Source organism: Citrus sinensis, chromosome 5 (assembly GCF_022201045.2).
Source record: "Citrus sinensis cultivar Valencia sweet orange chromosome 5, DVS_A1.0, whole genome shotgun sequence".
In the NCBI taxonomy this organism is placed as follows: Eukaryota; Viridiplantae; Streptophyta; class Magnoliopsida; order Sapindales; family Rutaceae; genus Citrus; species Citrus sinensis.
This window is the reverse complement of record NC_068560.1, coordinates 11,866,334-11,888,383: the sequence shown is the minus strand read 5'-3', so window position 1 is coordinate 11,888,383 and position 22,050 is coordinate 11,866,334. Positions and strand designations below refer to the sequence as shown.

Sequence of the window (22,050 nt, the reverse complement as noted above, 5' to 3'; positions counted from 1 at the left end):
AGCCCAATAGCAAGCAAAACCGCAGAATCATTTTCTATCAATCCTGAAATTAACTTTTAAACAAAGATGCACACCAATTGCAACAACACTTGCATATACACAAAACCATCAAGTAGTTTAATTTTCCTGCAAACTGCAATTTAATTCCAGCAACATTATCATATGCAACTTGACTTCTAATCCTAAACTAAAGAAGAACCCTAGAAATGCAATAAAGCAAATTATCCAGACCCAACAATATGCTCCTAGAAGAAAGTGACTTAAACAATGAGACACCAACTAATGTGGCATTGATAAAAAGAATGCATTATAATTTGAAATCAAAACATGAACAAAACAATGGAAGAAAAATTGTGGATGCACATAATGAGATGCAATAAGTACTATATTCCAATAAACTTGCACAAGCACTAAGTTGTCTTCACTTTTTTTACTTTGATTATTTGGTTAGATTTATTAGTTGCAAGAATGTAACTAAGGAAAATAAGAGTAACACTATTATAGTGCAAGAAACATAAGAGAATTCAAAGTTGTGCTATCAATCCATAAGTGATAGATTGCAAAACATTAGTAGCCAACTGTAAAAAATTCCAAAGTGTAGAAGTTTTCATGCTCTTAGATAAATTTCATCTAGCATGAAATAGGGGCTAGAACTTGAACTATTGAAATAATAATAGTAAAAGAGAATAAAAGGCACAAAGCATGTGTGACTAATCATTACTCAACAGCCAATGTATGTTAACATTGAAACCTGACAATTAGAAAGTACTATAAACCTTTTCAACCATAAATTTAACAATTAGAAGTAATAATTCAAATGACATACTAATTTAGTATGCTAACAAGATCTTTACAGATAACTGCATATAGGTCCCATCTACTCATCCTATGTTCAAGGCGTAATCATTGATTCAATATGTCCAAGGGAGATCAAACTCTCAACATTGATCTATAATTAAGCTTTCAAGAGAGCAAAAGATATAAAATATTGAAAAAAAAGAAAAAGAAAAGAAAATTGATACATAGCAATGAACTTATCAAGCTTCGAAGATTAAATAAGCTTTTAAGAAAGCAAAAGATGTAAAATATTTAAAAGGAAAATTAATACATAGCGGTGAACTTACCAGGCTTTTGAAATCCTCAGCCGTCAAATCAACATTTGTATTTTTATCATATGAATTTTTATTTCTTCAATATATAATTGTCTAAAAGCTAAGTATAAATAGAGATCAATTAGTCTTGTCTTTTGACAAGTTTGTTCGTCTTGTCTCACTGACAAGTCAGATTGTCTCTTAGTTGGTTTTGCTATTCATTTCTCATTCACTAGCCTTGTTTTTACGTTCCTCTATGGCTGGTTCAAGTCGTCGTGGAGCAGTTGATTTGCATATTGAATGTGCACGTTTGTAACTTGATGAAGAGGAGGAGAGTGGTCTTGAGGTGGCTGGAGAGGAGGATGAAGATAATGGGGGAGTTAAAATTGATTCTCGTTATTGCCTTGTGGGACGTTTCCTAACTGATAAGGTGATCAATTTTGCTCTATGAAGAATACTATGGCGGCCTTATTGAGGTCGGGAAAGGGTGTTTGTATCAAGGACTTATCTCATACTCTATTCTTGTTTCAATTCTTTCATGACATTGATGTAAGGAGGGTTCTCAATTCTGGACTATGGATATTTGATCAACACATTCTCCTTGTTCACATATTAGGTGCTGATGAGCAACCCCAAAATGTTCCTTTGTTCCATACTACCTTTTGGATCCAAGTTTATAATTTGCCACTTGGTTTCCAATCTAAACGGATCTTGCATAGTATTGGCAATTATATTGGTTCTTTTCTAGAGTCAGATGATAATAATCTCAAAGGTGTTTGGCGAAATTATATGCAACTGAAGGTGTCTCTTGATGTAAGGAAACCTTGCAAGCGACGAATGCGGTTGAAATGAACATGAGGGGAATGGTTTTGGGTGGATTTCAAGTATGAACGACTCAATGTGTTTTGTTTCATTTGTGGTCTTCTAGGCCATACTAAGTGCAATTGTCTTTCTTTGTATGATAGTGTGGATGGTAATGTTGTTAGACCCTATGGTATATGGGTGAAAGTATCGCCTAGGCAAGGTATGATGAATTCCGGTGAGCGTTGGCTGAGGACAACGCCACCAGAGATAGAGGAAGGCAATCTTGGCAACTGCTCAAAATCAGGGGTTGCTATGGTAGTGGATTAGAATGAGGCCACAAAATTCGCGAAGGATGGGAGCAAATCTCGTGGGAAAGAGCAATTTATGGCAACTTCCTAGTAGTAGTGCTTGGCATAATTTATGGCAACTTCTTGTTCCGGCAAAAGTTAAAAACTTTCTTTGGCGAGCAATGGCTAATGTTATTCCAACTGCCGACAACCTTTTGCAGCGTCGAGTAGAGGTACAAGCTTTCTGCCCCATTTGTCACACTTCATTTGAATCTGTATACCATATCTTGGTTACTTGCCCTTTTGCTAAAGCTTGCTGGTTATCCTCTGTGATTGGATTTAATGGGAGTTGATTGAGCTTTGTTCATTGGTTGGAGGATTTGTTTACTCGGTGTAATATTGATGATTGTAGTCTGGCTGCTATGGTTTGCTGGGGATTGTGGTTGAATAAAAATAATAAAGTTTGGAACGATGTCAATGGGAGGGTCCAATCTATGTTAGTCAAATATGGTCAAAATCATACTTCTATCCTAATATCTTCATAGAGTAAGTTTTTTATAGACAATAATTATATTATAAAACCACCATTAATCCATGACAGAATCGAATTTCTATCATAAATTTATTATATTTTATGATATAAGTTATTTTGCTAAGAATCTATTACAAATTTCTGTCACTTATTGCTTGTTATCTTGTAACGCATGATAATATTAATAAAGGCCATTATTTCAAGTCTTTGATGGTGCCGCAAAGATACATAACCATCATTATTAGGGTCTATGGTTGGATGAGTCTTTTAGAATGGACAAATATCGTGTTATTAGGTTATAATAAAATGTGACGCCTACACATATATTAGAATTACTCTTTTAAATAACCTTGTGCCACTAGATTTAGATGTTTGAATTGATGCAATAATGAACATTTTGCACTAGCAAATTTTCATCACAAAAAAGCCTTCTCAATATGAGGTATGAAGAACCCAAACTAGAATAAAACCATGTTAGGCAACACCAAAACAACAAAAAAAAAAAAATCATAAATTAAAACGTTGTTGGAGAAAAGCTACCTTCACACTAGGGTTGGATACCATTTAGTTTGGTTTGGTATAGGTTCAGAATCGAACCAAACCTAAACTAATTGGTTCATTATTTTTTTAATTAAATACGAACCAAACAATAGAACAAACCAAACTTAACTAAATTAATTCAATTTAGTTCATTTCAGTTTTTTGGTTTTTTTTATTTGGTTTGAGTAATTTTATCTTTTATATTTAATAAAGAAACAACATAATAGTAATAAACTATTACTATAACCACAATCTTGAGTCCATAAATTCAGAAACAATAAATAACATAATAAAGCCCAAAAATAGTCTAGAAATCTACCCAAATTACAAAAGAAACTTCATAACCTCATTGCCAATTTTATGTCAATATCAATGCTTCAACCATGTCATGAGTCATTTTATTATTATTATTATTGATCTAGTTTAGGTTAGGATTTTCAATTTTTATTTTTTATTTCCATAAATTCTATTTTTAAATTTTTTCTCTGAAGTGTTCAATTTGGTAGTTTGGTTTGGTTTTAAACTTAACCAAATAAAAGCACCAATTAGTTCAGATATTTTTAAACCTTTTAGTTTTTGTTGTATGAACAGAACCAAATCAAACTATTATATATATATATAGATATATATATATATATATATATATATATATATATATATATATATATATATATATATATATATATAGTTTAGTTTGATTTGATTTGAACTGAATCGAACCATATGCCTAGCCCTATTTCGCGCAATGAGGAAATAAGATAAATAATTAAAATCAACTTTTTCATGGATAGATAAAGGCTTAACTAATCTTTAGAGAAGGCCGATGAGAGAGAAAAGTTTCAAAAGGGAGATACTGTAATTTTACTAAAATTTATGTGCTCTTTAACCATTATCATTAATTATTACTTTAAATTTGACTCAATTATGTTGAGACATTTCAATTGAGTTGCTTTGTCTTATGATTCACAGTTGTGGAAAATAAATTTATTAGTACATTAAAAAAATCCATGTAACATTAGCTAGTAACAATAATAATATAATGGTTCGTTAAACTAGTTTGTGCCACACATTTTTTTTATTTAGGCGTGGTTAAGAATTAAGATATTTTTATTTAATGACTATTGATCAGAATTTTTTTAAAATAAATTTTAAAATTTTAAAAATTAAAATATTCTTATTCAATAATTATCAATCATATTTTTAAAAATAAATAAACAAAATTCGATTGCGGATCTAAATCTATATCTAAAATATTTTAATTTTTGTGCTTTTAAGGGGGGTTTTGGCTATACGTTTGAGTAATAAGGAAAATTCATAAATAAGGTAAATACAAACGCCTGCTTAGCAAAACCATTTATTTTTTATTTGAAATATTTTAAGGTGCGCTTTAACTTTGTGACTTGTTGTGGGTCTTGCCAGTAGTCTCTTACCAAGGCGATGGGCTATCAAGTCCTCAGCTGAGGGTTTCTCAATTCGAGATCCACCATTTTACTTGGATTTTGCTCTCTCTCTATCTGCTCTGCATATGTATGTAATTTTAAATCTCGACTTTTAAGCTTATTGTTTCAATGCACATAAATAAGTTATGCCTGGATTAAATTCTCAGTATCAATAGCGTTTTGTTTCTATTCTCAGCTCAATGGTTTGATTACACTTTGTGCATGGAACAATTTTTGGAATCTGGGCATTGAAAATTTTGTTGATTTAGGTGGTTTGCTTGAAAATTCGGATGATATGCTCTCTGTGTTTCTGATGTTTGTGTAGTTGTTGATGATTAGAGGTGGGTTTGTTAAAATTTCTAGGGATATCTAGGTGGGGTTTTTCCTTTTTGGAATTTTTGGATTTTCTTAATTGTATTTATAGATGGTTGTTTGAAACTCTTGAGATTCTTGCAATGTCAATGGGTTCTCTAAAACAATGTTATGATATTTTAAGTACAGGTTTTGGGAATATTTGGCTTTTGATCTTTGATTGAGTTCAATATGAGCTTAAACTGTATTCATATTTGGGATTTGATGCATTTTTTAAAACTTCAGGTAGCTCTTGTGAATCTTTGGAGTATTCTTAAGAGGTCTATCTGGGAGTTGTCATAATGCCGTCTACTGATAATCAGGGTTCTTCCTCACCATTTCACTCATTTGGTCGCTCAATTTGGAGTATTAGGCGCGAACAGGTTCATTCTGTAGAAGGGCATCATGATTCCAGTGCTGAGGAGTTGGAGCTTGAATCCTTCCATAGACAGATTGCAGACCATTTTAATGCGCTATCAGCTGTTGCTGATGATGAACTGCTCTCTATTGCATGGATACAAAAGCTTTTATATGCATTTGTTTGCTGCCAGGAGGAATTCAGGGCTATTTTGTTGAAAGACAAAGCACTAGTGTCGAAACCACCACTGGATCGATTTGTTGCTGAATTTTTTGAAAGAAGTTTGAAGGCGCTTGATATGTTTAATGCAACTCGTGATGGAATCGAAAAGATTCGATTGTGGCAAAAGCATTTGGAGATTGTTCAATGTGCCCTGGATTCTCATAAGAGGACAATCAGTGAAGGTCAGTCCCGTCGAGCAAGAAAAGCTTTGATGGATTTGGCTCTCACAATGCTTGATGAGAAGGATTCTGGGTCAGTATTTTCACAAAGAAATCGGTCCTTTGGTCGCCATAACACCAGTAAAGATCACCATCATTGCTTGCCAGGGCATTCTCGTTCTCTCTCGTGGAGTGTTTCTCGATCTTGGTCAGCTGCTAAGCAACTCCAGTCAATTGCTAACAGTTTGGCACCACCTCGTGGAAATGACATTGCAGCTACAAATGGGCTTGTGGTCCCTGTTTTTGCAATGAATTCCCTACTCTTGTTTGTATTGTGGACTCTTGTTGCTGCAATCCCTTGTCAGGATAGAGGCTTAAATGTACATTTTTCAATTCTGCGTCAATTCTCATGGGGCGTTCCGCTCTTATCACTCCATGAGCGCATTACAGAGGAATCTAAGAAGCGAGAGCGACGAAATTCCAATGGGCTACTATATGAAATTTATTTGATTGACAAATGTGCTCGGCAATTGACAGACTTGTTGGATGTGGCTCAGTTTCCGCTGCCAGAGGAGCAAAAAATTGAACTCGAACATGGAATTCAGGAGTTAACTTTGGTTTGTGAAGTGTTGAAGAACGAATTGGATCCACTGGAACGTCAACTGAGGGAAGTGTTTCGCAGTATCATGAATATGAGAACTGAGGGTCTTGAATTCTTGGGTAGTGGAAGCGAGTAATTCAGTGGAAAGGAGTAATTTAAGAAGTAACTTGCTAGTGAGCATCAAGTGTACAAATTTGTGACAGTTGTTGCTAGCCATTTGCAAGCAGGATGACTGACTGGAGATGGTTGGCAACAATAAAATTTGAACAGGTAGCTTTCTTGTATTTATTTTTGTATTTTCTGTAAAGAACATAGTATCTGTATTGTAAGTTGCTTTTTCCGGTTTTATTTCTTATCATTTTATTGGTTTCTTTTCTCTTATAGTTTCCATGCTTGGAAACTCAGATGTTACAGTTTCAAGTCAATTTCTGTGTGGCACCATATATATGTTTCAGAACACTTGTTCACCAGAGTTTGGACATATCTGGACAGATCTTGGCTAATACATGATTAGTTAATATATTCTGATTGTCTAGTTTGTTTTGCTTTGGTTATGAGATATGATTCCACTTTAGCTGTTCTGATGATGTAATTTAAATGAAGCTGATATGAGTGTGCTAGCGAAGTGTTTCACGCTCTGCGGATCAATGAAACTCGGCTAGATCCTTAGCTTTGCCTGAAGAAAGGAACAAGGCTACGCAGTGACTGTACAAAGCATAACCAAGAAGGATTACTGTTCAAATGTTATTATCGCCAGTTTCATAAGGAAATGGCGATAAATCTCCATCAATAAACAGCTCTTAGCTCCCAATTGTGCCCTTGTAACTTGAAAGAAAGCTGAAAAGAACGAAGCTCTTGCTACTTTTTTGGTTTAATATCAAAACTACCCTTTTTATTTAATCAAAATTAAACAGATAAACAAAGAAAAAGAAAACTCCCATTTTTTTCTCACGAAATATTAGCGTCATGTAACAAAAATGGATTAACCATTAAACACAATTCTTCATTTTTGGCTTAAGTAATTGATAGGTTGGTATAAGAAGAATAAATTTGCTCTCATGCTATCTGAACGTAAAAAATAGGGCTCCAATCGGTATAAAAAGACCCAGAGTCCCTAGGATTCATAAGGAGTAGAAAAAGGGCAAAAAAAAAAAGGTCAAAAAAGGTATAGTGATAATTTGATTCTTCGTGGTACTGAATGGGGGAGAGAATCAGATTTTTTTTCCCTTTATTTTTCACTTTTTACAATTTACAAAAAAAAGTAATAGGAGTTAATTGACTGTAAGCACATCAACTAAAAAAAACTTTTTGCATCTAATTATTCATTCGGTAAAATTCATAAACTTAATATGGGAGTCGACAAAAAAAATAATAACTTGGTGACGGACACGTACCATTGAACATATCACTATACTTACAATGGCCAGCCCTAGTAATGCAATAGTGCAAACGGCGGAACTAATACTTAAGTTGGTCATAATTGTGAAACTATAAATTTTGAGCTCTCCTAAACTTGAGAGGTCAATCAGTCAATGTGATATTATAATGGGCCAAACTATGCAAAGTATAAAGTTCGTTAGGTTAGTACAAAAAATATACAAATTTCGAGGGCCCTAGCGTTATTACTGTTGGAACTTAAGAAGCGAAAACCGCCGCCAAATGCAATTGAAGCTGCGACTTGCAAAAGCTGACGACGGCAGCAAAAATGGCGGAGACAGGGAAACTCAAGAGCTTAGCGTTGTTAGGAACTGGAGCTGTTTTGGGCTCTGTTTCTACCGTCTTTCTTTATAAGCTTCTTTCAAGGTAAATATATGAGTTACCCTTGAAAATCAATTAAAAAAATATATTTTTGGATATATATTATATGAAACAAATGTATTGTATTGATCTTAAGATGATGGAAGCCTGGGTAAATGTTAATTACAAGCTCCCCTGAATCCCTATTGTGACCATTCCTTTTTTCCCCTTGTTATTTGCAGAAATATAGCGAGGTCACACCTCAAAAATGTACCCAATTGCATGACACATAATGGGATACCTGCTTTGGATCTTTTAAAAGACGAAGTAGTTTCTGAACAATTGACCAGGTGCCATTATTTTCACTTGCTAATTAATTATTGTTTTAACTTTACCATGAAGCTAAGTTTTCAGCATTTAGGTGAGTTTTCTATATTATTATTTATTTATTGTTGCTAGGAATATTCAATTCTTTGGCGTCGAGTCTCAGCAGAAAGTGTCTGGATCTTATGTTGTTGTCATTGGTCTTGGAGGGGTTGGGAGTCATGCTGCTGCCATGCTCTTGAGATCGGGTGTCGGTAGGCTCCTCCTTGTTGATTTTGACCAGGTTGGTATGCTATTCTATATTTATAGCTTTTAGTATCTTGCTTTATCTTGTTAGTGTTTTTCCTCATTTGGTTCCTAGAGTTTTTCACCCACAACACCTTTAATAAGTATAGTCAAGTTTTGTTGAAGAATCAACTTTTTAATCTTTGTCATGCACTTTGCTTTCTAATGCAATAAATTTTCCGTTAATCATTTAATGACATCCAGCATTCAGTGTTAAAAATTATGTCTATTTAATAATTAAATATATTTTATAAATCTGAAATACATACATGTTTATCATAATATTTATAAACTTTTGAATTTAACAAACGGCTTTAATTTCAAAACTTGAGAAAAAACCTGAATATATGTAGCCATATTTCCATGGAATCAATGGAAAAAAACATAAACAAAAGAACTGAAACAAAAGAACAACTAAACCTTGCACTTTATTGATACATAAAAAACTAATAAAGTCTACAAATTTCATAGAAACATTCTCAAAGAGGGTAGATACAGCTTGCTTTGCAAGTGTATAAATTGGGGTTAGGGTCTCTTACCATTTTCATGAAATAATAAACCAGTTCACCAAGTGCAAGAACTAAAAATTTAAATGGTTAAATCTGTTTCTGGCTTTACAATGACTTTTACTCTTCTTTTTGACTTTACAAGACAAAAAAGGAAATACACACTTGAATCCAGTGTATTTTGTCCTATAGTGTATTAAAATCTGTGTTTTTTTATGTCTTTTAGCTGTTGGATTCCATTATTATAAATTTACTCTCTCTCTTTCCATATATATAAGATCAGCATTATTATTAATTTACTCTCTCTCTTTCCATATATATAAGATCAGGACAACTTTGAAGAAAGAAGATATCTGGTGAATATTTCATGTAAACGAGATTCTGGAATGTCACGAACATCTCAATTTTACAAAATGATGCAAGCAAGAAAGAATATTTCTGCTGTTATGAACAAGTTTCTTTAAAAACCTTGCTTGTCTGTTGCAAATTTCAGTTTCCTTTATTGTTTATCAATGGCCTTAATAAGACAGTGTACTCTCAATCATCATAGCTGGAAAGAACTAGTTTAACTTTGTGGAACCATAGTTAGTTTCTTGCTTCGCTTATGAATTCAAGGTTCTTTCTTTCTTATTCTAGAAAATTAACAAGCCATTGATAGAATTTTGTTTTTTAATTTCTCTCTGTTTTTTCCTGTTTGGTGACTTTTTTCTGCCATCAAAAAATTTGGGAAGCTATACATTTATGAGTTTCTAGTTTCTTGTGATAGAAGAAGGAAATGCATGTGTCAGAAATAGCCTACCTTGCAATAAAACATTATGTTTCATTGTTTGTATTAGTGCAGTTATATTCCGAAATTTGAAATCGACATGTTGGGAGAATAAATATTTTGCATGTGCTTTCCAAAATAAAAGCATTACATGTAACTTTGAAGTTCAAGGTTATTCTATTTGATCTGCCATCGAAGTTGCATGAATTCATTTGAATGCTTTTAGTGCATTGTGGTATTTGCTTGAATATATGGATTGGTTACCAATATATTGGATACTTGTCTTCATCTATGGGCATGCTATGGTTACCAATATATTAGATACTTTTGTAGCTAACAGATGCCACTCATTAATGAAAAATCTTTCCTTCTTCAAAGGGTACTCTGGTCGGATGTTATGTCATCCTTAATATTGATAGGAGAGTCCAGTTTAACCTAGTTGCTTTACATTTAGCTGTACCTGGAACCATGTGTCCATGCTTATGTTATGTACCATAAACATATTGCATGGTAACATTTTACCATTGATTTGAATTCAATGAATTTTCTATTTTATATATGGTGTTATTTTTTCAGTTTTTAATTATTGTTATTATAATTTTTGTTGTTGCCTTTGGCCATCCTAGCCTCTCAATCGTTCTGGTAGTAATACATGAAAGTTATTGCTAGCAAAGGTAGAGTAATAGTTTTGCTTTAACTTTCTTTTCTTTTTTTCTTTTTCAAAAAAGGAAAAAAAAAGATAAAATAAAAAGAGACATTGAAGAGAGGTCTCAATTGTATTCAAATTGTATGTATTCCTACAAAAGGTACTTATAATTTGTTCGCTATGTGAGAAGGTATCAGTTTCATCACTTAATCGGCATGCAGTTGCAACACGAGCAGATGTTGGTACTCCGAAAGCCTTATGCCTCAAGAAGCATTTCTCTTCAATCTTCCCAGAATGCCACATAGATGCAAAAGTGCTATTATATGATGCATCATCTGAAGAAGAAATTTTGTCTGGCCACCCTGATTTTGTTTTGGATTGCATTGATAACATTGATACAAAGGTACCTCTTCTTGCTTAAAGTCTAAGTTTAGAACTAATTTTGATCACTGCCAGAATTATTTCTTCAATGCTAGATATTTACTATATTTTCATACATGGTCTTCTTTTTATAGTTGTCGTGTTGAGTTAGGGATGATCTTTCTTTTTGCTCTTTTGATATTGTATGCTTGTGATAGGACTTAGGGCTAAATTCGGGCTGGTTTTTATTGATTGAATCAAAAGAAAGAACAATCTTGACCTATAATTTGAGGGGTAGCTCATCTCTCCCAAAACTCCTAATTACTCTTAATACTAGACAAAACTCAGCATAAACCCTAAATGACTCCTTAATCTCTTATTTATACATGAGCCCTAATTAACGAATAAATAAAATTTCTAAACTGCCCCTGCCCCTAAAATTACCAAACTGCCCCTGCCCCTTTATATTTGCGCCTAACATAAGTTTTCATTAGTCTAACAGCATGGCCGATTAATTCCTATAATCATCTGAAGTTATGATACCTAGCCTTTTGGGCATGAATGGAACTGGACAACTTTTACTTTGATTTTTAAGTTTGATATATGAAGTTGCAACTTTAGATAGATCTAAACATATAAAAGCTTAAGTTGCTATGTAGGGTAGGAGGATAAAAATTGTATTTAAAACTCTTGATATTCCCCTTAAGTGGCAGCCATGGTGATTGTGGCATGGCAGGCAAGATGAGGTTTTAAGGAAGTCAAGAAAAAGGGTGTTGTAGGAGAAAAATTTATTATTGAATATTAATATAATCAATTTTCGCTTTTGCATAAGAATGAAAATTAGAAATTTATTATTGAATATTAATATAATCAATTTTCGCTTTTGCATAAGAATGAAAATGAGAAATTTTATGTTTTTCTACTTTGATGAAAATGTCATTGGCAAAGTGTTTAGCAAAGAAATAGATCGAATCATATTATCTTAAAAACTTATGTTGAGATATGTTTTTGTTTTAGATTTAGTAGACTGCTTATTAATGGGATATCTTGTTAGATTTTGAATACCATTGTTGGGGACTCTCCTAAAAACTTAAGCTTTTGGGATTAATATCTATTCCACATAGAATAATTGTATTATTGGACTATGAAATTCTTTGTTTTGAATCTTGAATCAACTTTAGATTCGGTCATTCGATCTTAAAGATGATTCTATGTTTGCAAGAACAAGCTTATACAGTCGGCCATGAATGTATATTTGGGGTTTGATATTAAAATTACTATTGGGTCTTTTCTTCTGATCCTAAACATTTGAAATTAAGAGTTATTTAACATGGTATGTTTAAATTGTGATGTTCACATTGTAAATTGTGAAATTTTATCTATAGTAGGTGGCACTTCTTGCTGCATGTGTACGTAGGGGTTTAAAGGTTCTATGTGCAACAGGAGCTGGAGCTAGAGCTGACCCAACAAGAATCCGTGTGGCTGATTTAAGAGAGTCAACAAATGATCCATTATCCCGAGCTGTAATGTATCTGGCTTGTTTCTATTTGCATCTCTTTAAGTGCTTGGCAAAGTATTAAATGCTTGTCTTTTTGGTCCTACAGCTTTGTTGCCTAGATAATTCATTATGAATTAAGGATGCCGATATATGCATTTGGTGCTAAAATTTATAGTTCCTGCTTGCAGATATTCCCAAGCAACCTGATGCATTTTTGCTGTTAGTGAATATAAATATATTAGGGAATAAATTATTTTCATAAGCATGAATGATGTGTGTAAAGCTGGTCCATCTGTCATATTCTAGGACACGCAATATATATATATATATAGAGTAATTTTACAATAAGGGAATCCCTTACTTTATTGTAAGGGATAGGTTAAAAGACGAAAAAAATACGCACTCTAATATAGTTTATTGAAATCTGTGTTTTTTAACTTGTCTTTTACTTTAATAAAATAAGGAATTCCATTTTTCTAAAGTCACGACACACACACAAACACATAAAATCAGGACAACTTGAAGAAAAAGATGTTTGGTGAATTTTTCATGTAAAAGGGATTCGCGAATGTTATGAACATCTCTATTTTACAAAATGATGTGGCTAGAAACAATAATTCTGTTGTTATGAACAAGTTTCTTAAAACCCTTTCTTTTCTGTTGTGAATCTCAGTTGCCTGTATTGTTAATTAATGGCCTAAATGAGATAGTGTACTCTCAATTATCCTTGTTGTTCCACTGGCAATAAAATCCTTTGAAGCTTCGTCTTTTTTATTTTCTTCTTTCTATCTTTCTCTTCTGAAGGCTTCCTAACTCTTTCTAGATATAAAAGCTCGTATGACTTTGAAATTCTCATCAAACGTAAGAATTTTCATGTTTCTAAATTTTATGAAGTCATGGAACTATGTTAAACTGTTAGAAATTTCGTTGCACATTCTTAGCTACAATTCATTGGTATTGGCACTTGAGCTTCATTTGCAAATAGAAGTGTAAGTACAGAGATACCTGGGTTAACCGCAACTTCTTCAACAATATACCACCAGTGGTTTTGGAGTCGACCTTCCTTGGCCTACATGAATGAATTTGCTATATAATTGTTATATCATGATTTTCTTTTTCCTTTTTAATCAGATAGCACTATTTTCATTTTTTTTTTTGGCCATTGCACCAAGAATATGCATGAAGCTATGAGGTGCATCAAGAGTATGTGGAGCTATAATTTGTTGATGTCCCTGATTCCTGTAGCATAATTTTTCTCTTTTTTGTGTATCACCGTTTATTGAATAGAAGTCTACAATTTCTCTTGTATATCGTCCGCGGGGGGGGAGGGGGGGGGGGTGTCCGCATAATTCTCTATTTTGTATATCACTGTTTATTAAATAGAAGTCTACAATTTCTTTTCTATATCATTGAAGGAAAAAACCAAAAAAAGAAAAAAAGAGAAAAAACTGAAGCTGATACCCTTAATCTTATGCTAGTTCATAATTCCCAAATAGTATCGCGAACTTTTAATTTTTCGTTTATGTGGCTGTAGAAGTATATATGCTGTGGTAGTTACCCTAAACCCTAAATTTTATTTCTTATAATAACTAGAAATGTTATATTCAGAAAACTTGAGTTTTATGTACCTAATGGAATTGCTATTTTTCAGGTAAGGCATCGTTTGAGGAAAGATTATGGCATTGAAGGCGGTATTCCTGTTGTTTTCTCGTTAGAGAAACCTAAGGCAAAGCTGCTTCCATTCACAGGTCCCAGTGGAGAAGATGAAAACCCTTCAGATTATCAAGTAAAGATGCTTAGTTACTATTCTGAATTATTTTATTGCTTTTAGTTAGTACTGATATTGATAATTCAGCTCTCATTTACCAAAATCCATAAACATATATATATCAAGCAATACATTCACATTCATAATTCTTGTCTTATTTACAGATGGTGCCCGGGTTCAGGGTTCGCATCATACCTGTTCTGGGTAGCATTCCTGCAATATTTGGAATGGTCATGGCCTCCTATGTTGTGACACAACTGGCAGAACTGCAAGTCCAAACTGAGCCTATAGTAAATATGGATGTCGACCATTACCGTCTGCTTCATCAACGCCTTACTGAGCATGAGGAGTCATTATATGGCACAGCCAAGGAAGTTCAGGTATGAAAATATTCCTTTACACTTGTGTTGGCTGATAATTGTAGTTTTTTAGATTATTTTTCCATCTGTTGTCCAAGTAAAATGTTTGGCACCTTTTCACTCTGTTTAGAATATATGCTGACTATGATGATAGGTTGATATAGGTTTTACATTTATTGCTCCATTGCTTGTGCTTCTGGGCATTTGGAGATTGTTTTTTTTAAAAAAAAAAAAAAAACTTCTTGCTAAAATTTCATCTATTTATTTTGTACTTGGAAGAAATCTCTTATTTTATAATTGTAATTGAAAGTCAATAGCACTAGAATTAACATTACTTGTTGAATAAGTGTAAGGTTTTTATTTTTATTTGTTTTTAAATAAAAGGTTTTGGCTTTGATACCAATTTATGGATCTTTGCTACTGCACACTAGGTCATGGATTTTGATTTTCTGGAAATATTAATCCTTGTGCATAAAACAGATTGAAAAGTTCTATAGAAACCTATTACATAGCACATTTGCAATATGTAGTAGATTTAGCGGACGAGGGCACTCTTGTTTACCATTTGCCTTAATGTCATTCATGTAATCAGTGCCTGAATAGTAGTTTGAGATATTGAATGGAATTGGATAATTAGATCCTCTTTTCTTTTTCCTATGGATTGAAAGTCCTAATCTTGTCGTATGTATACCTTGGTTGCTGTAATCTTCTTTTTCCTATGGAGTGAAAATCCTAATCTTATCGTATGTATATTTTGGTTGTTATAATCTTTTCTTTTTTTTCTTAAACCACTTATATAGAAAATTAATGGATAATTGAAACTCACTATTAGCAATGATTCTAAGCTAGTTGTATTGTGTTTATGGAGTCAATAGAGCCATTAATGTCTTTGTTTCATTTTCAGTGAAAGTTGCTCAACTACTCTCAAACTCAAAGCTACGATGGACCATTTATGTAATAAGTTCATATAATTATACCTTATTACTTACCAGGCTTTTATCTTTTACAGGTAGATGTTGAGGAAGTGATGTATGTTGCAAAAGAACTGTGGCATGGACGAAGTGCTTGGGAGCATTCTGCAAAAGATGTGGGGCGTGGGATGTGGCGATCAGTCAACGAGTTGATGCTTGTGAGGTAACATTTGTTTCTTTTCATCATAAATAATATGATCAACGTGATCTTTTACATATGGTGAATGTTAATAATGCATAACAGAAAGTTCAGGGATTAAGCTTTTCTCTGAACTGTTTTCAGTTTTAGAGATTAATGCTAAGAATCGTATGGTAGGATTAAGGAATAGAGTAGGGTTTAAGGTCAAATTATGAACATCTGATAACTTTTCTGGCCTTCTGGACTATCTTATAGTTTGTAGGCTCCAAGTACATATATTGATGATGGCAATGTTGTGATTTTATGTGCTTAATAATTTTAGGTTTTCTTGCTACCTGTCTTGTCTCTCTTCTTATATGGACATAATATTTGTTGGAGAATTTATCATTTCCATTGCTTCATTGAACTCTTCTTGTAGTATCATTGATTTGGGTTACATTAGTTTGGTTAACAATGAACTCCTGTGAAAATTTCATCAAAATTGAACATAAAACGGATGGTACAGGCAAAAGGTTTCTAAGATGTTGCCTTCCTAGGCAGCATGCATAAAATAAGTTGAATTCCTCCAGCCAGTTGGTTGGACCTGTGAATAGAAAGAGACAATGGGGGAAAGAAATGGATAGATGGAAATGAATATATAGAAAAAGCAATAGAAGAATCCAATTAAAGCAAATAAAATCCCTTAACCTCTAAAGATAAAATAATTTTATGTGTGAATGGCTGTAACATCATTATCCATCAATACCCCTCAGCTGAAAGAGTCTCAACTTTGGCTGGTTATGGTACTAAAAATTATTCTTCAAAATGTGTTAAAGATATTAAAATCCTTCTGAGCCCAAATATGAGGTGTGTCTACTGGTTTGTTTGGTTAGATCAGAAACTTTAAAGAAGATGCTGAAGTTGATCATTCTAGACATTGGCAGTTACAAGTGAGGTGAATGCTATCATGGTGTGGTAACAGGTGAAGGACTTGCAAATACAACCAAAGAAATCAAATTGCACAACGTTAAGCATTCGATGAAGAGATTTCTTGGACTAGTTTATAATATCCCATATTGCCAGAAAGAGAGTTCTTGGACTAGTTTACAAGCCATGGGCTCTCTTGAATAAATAGACGCGTTTTGGGTTGCAAAGCCCAATGACAAAACAGTGATAGAATGTTTGCTCAAAGCAGACAATATCTACGTGGTGGGCCTGGGCCGTTTCAGTGTTATTGGACTTGAATCTTGCCAAGACCAAAGAGGTGTCTATCAGAAACTAAGCCGTGTAGACCTTGGTGATGCATTTTTCTCACTCTTCTAGTGACATCTTTTGCACCTGACCTATTGAGATGACCTAGCTAGTATCTATAGTATATTCTCAAGGAGCTTGTTGCTGTGCTCCCTGATGATTTAGGCTTTCTGAAGATAAGATATTATCGGCAAAATGTTTAATTGCGTTCTAAATTGGACCTCCACTGTGCGAGACGAAGGAGAGAGATTTTTTACTACTTGTGAACTCATCTGAAAGTCGGTCCTAAAATTTGCTAAATGAGTGAGGAACATTTGTCAATTTAGTACTAAGATCTGGAAGTCTTGAGAAAACAGAGTGAAATAAAATTGGAATAGCCAGGCAATGACCATGTCTGTCACCACTTTCACTTGATTTCAACTTTTGTGTCTCACGTACTTGAAGCTATTTTTACTTGCGCATTTGCTTGCTTATAGTCTGTGTTTCTTGAAACCCTAATTAAGTGTGTAGAGACCTTCAGAACCCTGTATTGTAGCACCAACTGACAATTAAAGTGCTAAATCTTCACATGCCTACACGAATTTCTAATAACTATTTTTTCTCCACTATAAGAGTATAATTGCGTTCGGTGATCTCATTTAAATTTCAGCTAGTATCATTTACAGTCAAAATACTGACCAATCACGATATTCTCGGTACAGTGGCTGACTGGCTGTTTATGAATTTAGTGTTATGGCTGTGCAATATGTATCCCAATGAAATTGTTGTCCTTTTAAGGGTGACATTGACTGGCATTGCATTGTTAGTTTATTCATTTTTTTTTAAATTCAGGTGGGACCGAGAAAAACCAGCAACTGTATCAAACTTGGTTCTTTTGAAATTTAAAGAGGTATCTTGGAGCTTCCCTATCTCTAAACAGCTACAATAGATTTTAAAAGGCATGCTTGTTTGTCGTAATATTACTCAATTATATTTCCTGTTGAATTCATATATAAGTTTAATTGATTTTAACTATTTTGTTGTGTCACAACTATTCTGCACTGGTAGTTGCTTTGATCTTTTATCAAATAGTTTGTTAGAAAGCCACATAATCTAATTACTTTCTAGCTGATACACCATATAGGTGTACTGTTTCTTTTTTATTAATTCTTAAAAGCATTTTATCACTGCAGCTGAACTGAATCATTCCTAATTTTATTGTCCACTTACACAGAAATGAATATTGTTGTTTCCCGTCTGGAACAAAATTGTCATGTTACAAGCATGGTTCCTTAATGTTATCACTGTGATTTTAAATATATTCCATGTTTTTTCAAAATCCATAGCTTCATATATTTTAACTTCTCTTGTCAAAACTGAGAGAACTTAGAGCCACGATATCAGTTTATGTTTGGTTAGGTTAAGGCATCAAACGTAGTGGCAGGATGAAGCATTTTATTCTTTCCACAGAGAGAACAAATAACTTATTGGAGTATCTTAGGAAATAAATAGAGAAAGAGAGCATCTTGTAGTCAGTGACGGGGTTCTGTTTATTCTTCCCTTCCCCTAAAGGCTAAAACCTAAGGGGCTTCTAAGTTATCAAATGCACCCCTGATGAGAGGATGGTATTTATTTTGCACTTAATTATTTTTCTCGATTTCCAAAGACCAACTAGCATAGCATTTGCTTTTGTTCTCTGCAGGCAGATGAACATGAGTCAAGGACACTTGACGATATCAAGGAAAAGGAACCTGCCTTTTTTGAGAGGGTTACATCTGTGTTGAAGCGAGCTGAACTGGAATTTCTGTTGCAACTATTCTGAAAGTTTGCAATCCAACTTTTGATGGAGACTGGTCCGTCTCTCTGAGTCTTGACTCCTTTTCATTTTCCCATCTTGTTTTTTTCCTTTTTGAAATTTAGAATTAAGTATTTGTTTTGTTTATATATTTCAACAGATGAATCCAAGAAAACAACCAGAATTTTTTAGTGGGAGTCGACCAAAACTGGGTTTCGGCTTTGGCCTATCGCCTGAGTTTCTGTTTCTTCTTTTTATGAATCATGGAAGAGGGTCTGGCCCTTTCATTGTAATGTCGTCTAGCGAGGAATAGAAATTTTTTTGTTGGACATTTCAAGTTTTGGATTTTATTAGACATTTCAAAGCCAATCCCAGATAATTATTGTCTGATATAGCTACGTTTGAAAGTAAAGATTAGATTGAATCTGAATTATATGTATAGATTTATCTTTTGTTTCATATATTAAATAGTTAAAATAACTATGTAAAATTTAATTTAATGAAGTTAAAATAACTATTTAAATAAATAGTTATATTAATTTTTTTTTAAGAGAAATTCATTAAACAAAAAACTATTACAAATTCTTCAGTAACCAACTGAGGTGGAACAATACTCTACTTTTTAGGACCTGACATAAAACTCCCACCCTAGCAACACTATGGGCAACAGCGTTCGCAGATCGACAGACAATTGAGAATTCCTCTTCTCCCAAATTTTGAGCTAAAAAATGACATTCCTCAACTATGAGTCCAAAGCCATTCGGACTTGACCGGTTCTCAGTTAAAACCTTGAAACCTTGAAAACTTGAAGACAGTCTAATTCAATTACCACACGAGGAAGTCGCAGATTCTTCAACCAACTAAGCGCCTCCCGAACTCCAAACGCTTCTGCTTCTTCTAGCCCTAAAACCGCCAGCAAAACTATCACACTTTGCAGCCAAGAAAGTGCCATCAGAATTGCGAACCAAACAGCCAAAACTGATCTTTGATTGAGAAGAAAACACAACAGCATCAACATTGCATTTAACCCAACCAACATGAGGTCGTTCCCAGCACACAGCCCCATTAATCCCAAACAGCTTCCAACTAATGTCTCTTTGAGGTAAAAACACAGAGCTACTAAATTTTTTTTTTATTCATTTCTTTTTTTTTTTCTTTAAGGTTTAGTCTTAAGTTTTTCCAGACTTCGGTATAGCTTACCAAGACTTGGGTCGGTATGCAAAATGAAGTATCTTCCCGTCTAAAGTCCATTTCGGATTTAGATATCAATAGTTCAGATATAGGGCTGTCATTTATATACCATACCAAAAGAAGTTATCTACTCTTTGTTATCAATGCTTCAGAGAGCTTGTAAAGGATTCAAATCAAACGTTATCATCTTATTTTTCGAATGAATGAATACACATTCTTTGTTTGAAGGAGTCTGTTTATGTCTTATGAACGAATAAGCAGATGAACAAACCCAGGTGGTCAAAACCTTTGGTCAACAAATTTTGTTGGTCGCGTCGTGACTCCCCAACAAACATTCTCACGAATTAACAAGCAAATTTCAAACTTAACATTTACACTCTTAGATTATTTCTTGGTATTACATGAAGGATCAGTAAGCCTATAATTATTTTTACACCTCTAGATTATTTCTTGGTATTACATGAAGGTTCAGTAAGCCAATATTTTTTACAAAATTATCTCTGAGTAGAGATTTGACACTTATTTCAACAAATGTATTATTATTTTAAAATAAAATTCACGTGGTTTTATGACGTCTACAGTGATTGTGTAAAACTTGTAATAATATGTTGTTCAGTAAAGGACCAACAAAGTGTTGGTTTCACTAGTAAATGGAGTCCCCTTAAGTAACTTGACTGGGTTTGCTCATCAGTTCAAGTTGCAGGGAAGTCGCATTTGTTGGGACAACCTGCCTCCCGGTTCGAGCGGGGACTTCTAGTCTGAGTTGTGGTACGGATTTAAAGGTGTCTCCCACAGTTGAGGCCCTCCCCAGAATACCTCGTGTTCGAGCGGGGACTTCTAGTCTGAGTTGTGGTACGGATTTAAAGATGTCTCCCACAGTTGAGGCCCTCCCCAAAATACCTCGTGATTAAGACAAAAAAAAAATGTTGTTCAGTAAAGGGAGAGGACCGGCTTTTACATATATATTTTATTCTTTATTATTTTCATTTGATAGTAGCCATTACATTTATACGCTTTAGTATGATTTTTAATTAGTTTGTTTAGAAAAATAGTTGGAAATTCATTCCACTCTTTGACAACATCATCAGGTAACAAGTCTATTCTCGTTGCCTCAATCAACCGTATCGCAACATCTCTTGCTAATACTCATTCTTGAACTTGATCTTAAATCATAGGTTCTAAACTACTACTGTATTCTTCCATTGGTCTACCACCCCCAACCTTCTCAACTCTTTCCTCAACAATTTCGATGCACGTGTACTGGAGTTGTATTCATTCGCAAGACAAAGAAGTACTCCATTGAACAATGGATGTCTATACATTTCTTTAAAAAAATCAGATGATAAGAAAAAATTAAAGTTATCTTTCTTTATTATATTAAGAGATTGAGATAAGTATGCATTTTTCACGTATATTAGATTAAAAGGATCAAGAAAAGTATACGTTTATTTTACATATATCTTTAATCCTTCATTATTTTTATTTGAGAGCAGCCATTACATGTATGTGCTAATTTATTCCTCTCATTGTCAACATTATTCGGAAACAGGTCTATTTTGGTTGCCTCAATCAACCGTATACTAACTTCTCTTATTGATGCTCATTTTTAAACTTAATCTTAAAATATGGGTCATAAACTACTGCTATATACGTCTTTTGGTCTATCAGCATCAACCTCTTCAATTCTTCCCTGATCAACAATTTTCATAGACTAAAATAGATTCCATTGAACCTACCCATTTCTTGGAAAAATCAGATGATAATATAAAATTAAAGTTATGTTTTCTTATTAAATTAAAAAGATTAAAATAAGTATATATTTGTCACGTATACTAGATTAAAAAGATAAAGAAAAATATAAATTTTCTATGTATCTAACTGATAAACATAATTATTAAAAAAAAAAAAAAGAAATGAGAGTATAGAATATAAAAAACCAATCATTGAAATTTTAAATAAACAAAACTTACAAAACTTTTTTCAGATAACTTCACAATTAGCAACTTCCTTCATTTTTCATGTTTATTAGAATGCAACTTCCTTCAATTTTCTATGTATCTACCATTTTCCTTCATTTTTCACAAGTATGCTCTTTGCTCTTGCTAGCTAATTT

At 33.4% G+C, this 22,050-nt stretch overlaps 2 protein-coding genes across 5 annotated transcripts; both read left to right on the top strand.

Moving 5' to 3' along the window:
• Positions 1–4,640: 4,640 nt before the first annotated feature.
• Positions 4,641–6,731, top strand: LOC102619275 (hypothetical protein). Its single transcript, XM_006491784.4, has 2 exons — positions 4,641–4,781; positions 5,291–6,731. Exon 2 carries the CDS (start codon positions 5,347–5,349, stop codon positions 6,517–6,519), a length of 1,173 nt encoding a protein of 390 aa, XP_006491847.2. The 5' UTR covers positions 4,641–4,781; positions 5,291–5,346; the 3' UTR covers positions 6,520–6,731.
• Positions 6,732–7,950: 1,219 nt separating this feature from the next.
• Positions 7,951–19,176, top strand: LOC102619567 (tRNA threonylcarbamoyladenosine dehydratase). Of its 4 annotated transcripts, XM_006491785.4 has the most exons (11): positions 7,966–8,186; positions 8,363–8,470; positions 8,580–8,727; positions 10,838–11,050; positions 12,396–12,530; positions 14,157–14,291; positions 14,438–14,653; positions 15,642–15,766; positions 17,804–17,861; positions 18,654–18,804; positions 18,907–19,176. In XM_006491785.4, exons 1-10 carry the CDS (start codon positions 8,089–8,091, stop codon positions 18,771–18,773), a joined length of 1,356 nt encoding a protein of 451 aa, XP_006491848.2. In that variant the 5' UTR covers positions 7,966–8,088; the 3' UTR covers positions 18,774–18,804; positions 18,907–19,176. The 4 variants fall into 4 exon arrangements, 3 of the variants coding, with proteins under 3 accessions (XP_052297856.1, XP_052297855.1, XP_006491848.2); XR_003062321.2 differs by lacking the exon at positions 17,804–17,861 and having other exon boundaries at positions 7,955–8,186; XM_052441895.1 differs by lacking the exon at positions 18,907–19,176 and having other exon boundaries at positions 7,962–8,186.
• Positions 19,177–22,050: the final 2,874 nt, after the last annotated feature.

Coding starts and splice junctions, on each gene's coding strand:
- LOC102619275 (XM_006491784.4), top strand. CDS start 5,347: ATGCCGTCTACTGATAATCAGGGTTCTTCCTCACCATTTCACTCATTT.
- LOC102619567 (XM_006491785.4), top strand. CDS start 8,089: ATGGCGGAGACAGGGAAACTCAAGAGCTTAGCGTTGTTAGGAACTGGA. Junction 8,187..8,362: donor CTTTATAAGCTTCTTTCAAG/GTAAATATATGA, acceptor TGTTATTTGCAG/AAATATAGCGAGGTCACACC. Junction 15,767..17,803: donor AACGAGTTGATGCTTGTGAG/GTAACATTTGTT, acceptor TTTTAAATTCAG/GTGGGACCGAGAAAAACCAG.